This window comes from Zonotrichia leucophrys, chromosome 22 (assembly GCF_028769735.1).
Source record: "Zonotrichia leucophrys gambelii isolate GWCS_2022_RI chromosome 22, RI_Zleu_2.0, whole genome shotgun sequence".
NCBI lineage: Eukaryota > Metazoa > Chordata > Aves > Passeriformes > Passerellidae > Zonotrichia > Zonotrichia leucophrys.
The window spans coordinates 797,501-804,850 of NC_088191.1; the positions used below are offsets into that span (position 1 = coordinate 797,501).

Genomic DNA, 7,350 nt, shown 5'->3' on the forward strand with positions numbered 1-7,350 from the left:
CACTCCCAAGAGCCAGGAAGGGGCACCCCCAGATTTACCCAGTAGCCGCAATGGGGAAACGCCACATTCACCCCAATATTTCCGAGATTTGGGGTGGGGGGAAGCCCAAACTCATCCCGAGTCCTGGGGGGGCACTCAGGCTCATGCCAGGAGTGGGAATGGGGGGACCCGGGCTCACCCTGGGATTTGGGGCGGGGGGACACCCGGGCTCACCCTGGGATTTGGGGCGGGGGGACCCCCGGGCTCACCCTGGGATTTGGGGCGGGGGGACCCCCGGGCTCACCCTGGGATTTGGGGCGGGGGAACACCCGGGCTCACCCTGGGATTTGGGGCGGGGGGACCCCCAGGCTCACCCTGGGATTTGGGGCGGGGGGACACCCGGGCTCACCCCGTGTTCCTGGGATTTGCTGGGGGGACCCCCAGGCTGACCCCAAATCCCCGCGCTGACCCTGCTGTCCCTGCTCTCCCTCCCGCAGCCGTGGGCAAATCCACCTTCCTGCGCCTGCTGGCCGCCGCCTTCCCGCGGTGGCACCTGGTGACAGAGCCGGTGGCGCAGTGGCGCCGGGTGCCAGGGGCGGCTGGCACTGCCCAGGTAACGGGGCCGGCCCCGAGTGTGCCACCCCCGACCCCGAGTGCCACCCCCGACCCCAAATGTGCCACCCCCGACCCCAAATGTGCCACCCCTGACCCCAAATGTGCCACCCCTGACCCCAAATGTGCCACCCCTGACCCCGAATGTGCCACCCCTGACCCCGAGTGTGCCACCCCCGACCCCAAATGTGCCACCCCGACCCCAAATGTGCCACCCCCGACCCCAAATGTGCCACCCCTGACCCCAAATGTGCCACCCCTGACCCCGAATGTGCCACCCCTGACCCCAAATGTGCCACCCCTGACCCCAAATGTGCACATTTATATATATGTATATATATGTATTTATATTTATATATGTATATTTTTATATATAAAAATATGTATATATAAATATATATTTTTATATATATCTATATCTATATCTATACTGATGTGTATTTATAGAATGTGTATGATATAAATTATAATTTATATATTTATATATATATAATTTATATATTTATAAAGATATAATTTTATATATTTTTAAATATATAAATTATATATTGTATATAAATATAAATATAAAATATAAATATGTATACTATATAATATATATAAAATTCATATAATATGTATATCTATAAAATGTATATAATATTGAAATTTATATATAAATGTATATTTATAAAATGTATATCATATTTCTATTTATAAAAATATTATGCTTATAAATATAAGTATTTTTAAAATATTAAGTATATTAAAATATTTCTATGTACAATATATATATATAAAATATGGATATTATATATTTATACATGTATATATATACATAAAATATGGATATTATATATTTATACATGTATATATATATACATAAAAAGTGGATATTACATATATATACATAAAATATGGATAAAATCTGAATATTTGTGCGGTGCCCCGCAGGAGGCGGGGGGCAGTGCCAACCTGCTGCAGCTGATGTACCAGGCGCCCGCCCGCTGGTCCTTCACCTTCCAGAGCCTCTCGTGCCTGAGCCGCCTCAGGGCCACGCTGGAGCCCCCCGGGGGCGGCGGGGGGACCCCCGGGAGCGCCCCCCCCGTCAGGGTCTTTGAGCGCTCCCTGTTCAGTGACAGGTACGGAAAATGGGGGCACGGGCAGCCCAAAATGGGGGCACGGGTACACCCAAAAGGGTAAATGGGTATCTAAAAAAAGGGGCAATGGGCACCCCAAAAAAGGGGACAATGGGCACCCCAAAAAAGGGGGCAATGGGCACCCCAAAAAAGGGGAACAGGTACCCATAAAGGGGGCACAGGTGCCCCAAAATGGGGGCACGGGCACACCCAAAAGGGTGAATGGGTATCTGAAAAAAGGGGCAATGGGCACCCCAAAAAAGGGGAACAGGTACCCAAAATGGGGGCACGGGCACCCCAAAAGGGTGAATGGGTATCCCAAAGAAGGGGGCAATGGGCACCCCAAAATGGGGGCACGGGTACCTCAAAATGGGGGCACGGGCACACCCAAAAGGGTGAATGGGTATCCCAAAAAAGGGGCAATGGGCACCCCAAAATGGGGGCAATGGGCACCCCAAAAAAGGGGAACAGGTAACCCAAAATGGGGGCACGGGCACCCCAAAAGGGTGAATGGGTACCCCAAAAAAAGGGGCCAATGGGCACCCCAAAAAAGGGGAACAGGTACCCAAAATGGGGGCACGGGCACCCCAAAATGGGGGCACGGGCACCCCAAAAGGGTGAATGGGTACCCCAAAATGGGGGCAATGGGCACCCCAAAAAAGGGGAACAGGTAACCCAAAATGGGAGCACGGGTACCCCAAAAAGGGGAGCAAGGGTACCCCAAAAAGGGAGCACAGGTGCCCCAAAAATTGGGTATTTTTAATCTATTTTATTGTGTATGTTTTATATTTTAATATTTCTTAATACATATTACATATTAATATTTTATATATTCTATGTGTATTTATATGTTATATATATTATATATAAAATATATATAAATGATATAATATATATGTTATATATATTATATATACATTGTTATATTATAACATATATATGTTATGTATATGTTATATATATATGTTATATATGTGATATATAAAATATATCTTTATATATTTTAATATACATTTTATATTTTTATATTGATGTATTTTATATATATTTTATCTCTTATATATATTTTATATATCTAGTATATATAATACATTTTTATATTTTTATTTATATTTTATATATTATATGTATTTTATACATATTTTACATACACCAAGGTGGAGCACCTACAGCTTCTCGTTTTTATCTATATTTTATTTTTTCTATAGTTTTCTGTATTTTATCTTTTTCTATATTTTCTATATCTTTCTATATAATATATATAGGATATTTTTTTATATAGTCTATTTCTATTTTCTATATATTTAATGTATTTATATATATATTTTATGTACACCAAGGAGGAGCACCTGCATCTCCTCCTGAGTACAAAAAAACCCCAAAAAAACCCCAAATCAGTGCCAAAATCCCCCTGTGCCCATCCGTGCCCAGGTACGTGTTTGCCAAGACCCTGCTGGAGAACGGGCACCTGCAGCCCCTGGAGTGGGCGATCTACCAGGACTGGCACGAGCTGCTGCTGCGGCACCTGGCACCGCACGCTGCGCCCCACGGCTTCCTGTACCTGCGTGCCAGCCCCCAGGTGGGCACCGGGCATGGGGCTGCCCCAGGTGGGCACTGCACAGCCCCCAGGTGGGCACTGGGCATGGGGCTGCCCCAGGTGGGCACTGGGTACCACACAGCCCCCAGGTGGGCACTGGGCATGGGGCTGCCCCAGGTGGGCATTGCACAGCCCCCAGGTGGGCACTGGGCATGGGGCTGCCCCAGGTGGGCACTGGGTACCGCACAGCCCCAAGGTGGGCACTGGGTACAGGGGCTGTCCCAGGTGGGCACTGCACAGCCCCCAGGTGGGCACTGGGCATGGGGCTGTCCCAGGTGGGCACTGCACAGCCCCCAGGTGGGCACCGGGCATGGGGCTGCCCCAGGTGGGCATTGCACAGCCCCCAGGTGGGCACTGGGTACCGCACAGCCCCCAGGTGGGCACTGGGCATGGGGCTGCCCCAGGTGGGCACCGGGCATTGCCCCAGGTGGGCACTGCACAGCCCCCAGGTGGGCACCGGGCACCTGGAGTTCCACACCTGGAATTCCATACCTGGGGGAACAGGGCCAGGTTTATCCTGTGGGTTTAGGGTGGGGTTAAGGTTGGTTTTTAGGGTGGGTTTATGGGGTTAAGGTTGGTTTTTAGGGTGGGTTTGTGGGGGTTTAGGATGGGTTTTATGGTGGGATTAGGGTGGGTTTAGGGTGAGTTAAGGGGGGCTTTAAGATGGGTTTTACGGTGAGTTTAGGTGAGGTTTAGGGTGGGTTTAGGGTGGGTTAAGGAGGGGTTAGGGTGGGTTTAGGGTGAGTTTAGGGTGAGGGTTAGGGTAGGTTCAGAATGGGTTTAGGGTGAGCGTTAGGGTGGGTTTAGGATGGGTTTTAGGGCGGGTTCAGGGTGGGTTTAGGGTGAGGGTTTGGGGAGTTTTGGATGGGTTTTAGGGTGGGATTAGGTAGAGGGTTAGGGTAGGTTCAGGGTGGGTTTAGGGTGAGCGTTAGGGCGGGCTCAGGATGGGGTTTAGGGTGGGTTTAGGATAAACAGTAATTTGATAAATATATTTATTATAAAATATTTCCCCCCCAGACGTGCCTGGAGCGGCTGCGGCGGCGAGGGAGGAGCGAGGAGGGCGGGATCCAGCTGGGCTACCTGGAGCAGCTGCACGGCCAGCACGAGCTCTGGCTGGTGGCCAGGGCCACTGAGTGAGTCCTGATGTGTGCCCAGCTTTGGGGTCACCCCAAACCCTGGATTTTGGGGTTATTTTGGGGTTTAACCCTTCCAGGAGGGCGGGATCCAGCTGGGTTCCCTGCAGCAGCTCCATGGCCAGCATGAGCTGTGGCTGGTGGCCAGGGCCACTGAGTGAATTCTGATACATGCCCAACCTTGGAGTGCCCAGGGTTTTGGGGTTTTTTGGGTTTTTTTTGGAGGATTTTGGGGTTTTTTGGGGTTCAGCCCCTGCTGTCCCTCCCTCTGCAGGATCCACTGTGAGGCAGCGCGGAGTGCGCCCGTCCTGCTGCTGGACGTGGAGCAGGACTTCGAGCACGACGTGGCCAGGCAGGGCCAGCTCATGGCACAGGTGGGTGCCACGGCTGGGGTGGCACAGCTGGGCTGGGTGGCACTGCCCTGGTGCCAGCAGAGCCAGGGTGGGGTGGCTCCGAGGGGTTAAACCTCAGCTGTGCCAGGGACGTGCTGGTGCCACCCTTGCACTGTCCTGGTGCCACCCCAGTCCATTCCTACACCATCCCAGTGCCATTCCTGTTCATCCCAGTTCCATCCTGGTGCCATCCTGGTGCCACCCCAGTCCATTCCTACACCATCCCAGTGCCATGCCAGTCCATCCCAGTTCCATCCCACCGTGGTGCCACCCTGGTGCCACCCCAGTCCATTCCTACACCACCCTGGTGCCACCCCTTCAGCCGGGCTGTCCTTGCAGGTGGAGGCCTTTGTGACATCCCTGGGTGCCCACTCTGTGCCATCCCATCCTGAGCCCCTGAGCTCCGGGCAAGGGGCGGCGTCTGCCTGAAGACCCCGAGGAGAGGGGACAGTCCCAGGGACAGGGGACACGATCCTGAGGACAAAGGACACGGTCCCAAGGACAAGGGGACATGGTCCTGAGGGCAGGGGACAGTCCCAGGGACATGATCCTAAGGACAAGGGACACGATCCTGGGAACAGAGGACACCATCCTGAGGGCAAAGGACATCGTCCCAGGGACAGGGGACACGATCCTGAGGACAAGGGACATGGTCCTAAGGACAAGGGACATGGTCCTGAGGGCAGGGGACACGATCTTGAGGACAAAGGACACAATCTTGAGAACAGGGGACACGATCCTGAGGACAAGGGACACGATTCTGAGGACAAGAGACACAATCCCAAGGACAGGGGACACGATCTCGAGGACAACGGACACAATCTTAAGGACAAGTGCCACATCCTGGTCCCCACTGTCCCCTCATCCCCCGTGTCCTGTCAGGGCAGGATCCTCAGGGCCCTGTGGGGTTTTGGGGTCAGGATTCCCCAGTCCTTGCTGTCACCCCCTGCCCGTGTTTGGGGTGAATTTCCTGCTGGAATTCCCATGGAAAATCCCGGTGTTTAACCCAATCCTCATAGTTTCTTATTTTGTATTTAATTGTTTCCTTTAAATTAACATCAAATCGCTGAGGAGCTGTTCTGTGTCTGGGGGTGGGGAGGGTCGGGGTGGCCCTAAGGGGACATGGGGGGACAATAAGGGGACATGGGGGGACATTGTTCCCCCAGTTTTGGGGGCTTGTGATAGGGGATGGCAGTGCTCTGTGGGTTTGGGGGAAAACCAAGGGGATTTGGGTCCTAAAAGGGGAGTGGGGGACGGTGCTCAGCCTGGTGTGAGAGCCTAAAAAACACAGGGTCAAGGGGTGGGATTGGGGTGGTGATTTGGGATTTGGGAGGATATGGAGCAGGGAATGGGGGATCTGGGGTGTGGGGGATTTGGGGCTGTGGGGTGGGATATGGGGGAATCTGGGGCAGATTAGGGGGGGATTTTTGGGGCTGTGGAACAGGATCTGGCCGGGGTGGGGAGCTGGGCTGCCCCCCTTTGGGATTTCCCTACAACAACACAGAGCAGACCCCGCTCCCGACCCTACAGAAACAGCACCGACACCACCGGAGGACTCACAGCTGATGACCCCACAAACCCAGGAGGGTCGCACAACCCTCCCCACCCCACAACAACCCTACAAAAACAGCCCGGTGCTCTCCCCGCCGGGCTCAGCCACCCTACAGCAACCAAACCCCACAAAACTCCCACCCCCGTTACCCCCGGGGTTCTCCCTCTCCCCGTTTTCCCGTTCTCCCGGAGCCCCCTGGGGTTCTCCCCCTCTCTGTTCCCCCCATTACCCCCAAACCCCTCGGGGTTCGCCCCCTCCCCATCAGCCGCCTTCCCCCCATTTCCCTCGGTGTTCTTCCCTTTCCCGTTTCCCCATTCCCCCGTTACCCCCGGGATTCCCCCCGTTGACCTCCCCCTTTCCGTTCCCCCCGGTGTTTCTCCCCCTCCCCATTTCCCCGTTCCCCCCGGGGTTCCCCCGTTCCCCCCGGGGTTCCCCCGTTCCCCCCGGTGTTCCCCCCTTCCCATTCCCCCCGTTCCCCCCGGTGTTTCTCCCCGTCCCTGTTGCCTCCGTTCCCCCCGGAGCTCCCCCCATTCTTCCCGGTGTTCCCCCCCTCCCATTCCCCCCGTTCCCCCCGTTGTTTTCCCCCTCTCCCGTTCCCCCGAGGTTCCCCCCGTTTCCCTCCCCATCCCGCTCCCCCATTTCCCCCGTTCCCCCCGGTGTTTCTCCCCCTCCCCATTTCCCCGTTCCCCCCGGGGTTCCCCCGTTCCCCCCTCCCATTCCCCCGTTGTTTTCCCCCTCCCGTTCTCCCGAGGTTCCCCCCGTTTCCTCCCCATCCCGCTCCCCATTCCCCCATTTCCCCCGTTCCTCCCGGTGTTCCCCCCCTCCCGTTCCCTCCGTTACCCCCCGAGCCCCCCGGTGTTCTCCCCATTCCCCCCGGGTTTCCCCCCGTTCCTCCCCGTTACCCCGAGCCCCCGGCCCGGAGCCCCCCGTGCTCCCGGCGGGTCCCCCCGAGCGGGCGCTGCAGAAC

General features: G+C 54.5%; 1 protein-coding gene across 1 annotated transcript in view; it reads left to right on the plus strand.

Annotated features, from left to right (window-relative positions):
• Positions 1-5,373, plus strand: part of DGUOK (deoxyguanosine kinase) — a 5,974-nt gene extending 601 nt beyond the window's left edge. Inside the window, exons 2-7 of the mRNA XM_064731150.1 lie at positions 477-592; positions 1,525-1,712; positions 3,141-3,288; positions 4,324-4,439; positions 4,714-4,813; positions 5,171-5,373. Of these exons, the coding sequence (XP_064587220.1) occupies positions 477-592; positions 1,525-1,712; positions 3,141-3,288; positions 4,324-4,439; positions 4,714-4,813; positions 5,171-5,260 (758 nt within the window). The 3' untranslated portion in view covers positions 5,261-5,373. The remainder of the gene's footprint in view (positions 1-476; positions 593-1,524; positions 1,713-3,140; positions 3,289-4,323; positions 4,440-4,713; positions 4,814-5,170) is intronic.
• Positions 5,374-7,350: the final 1,977 nt, after the last annotated feature.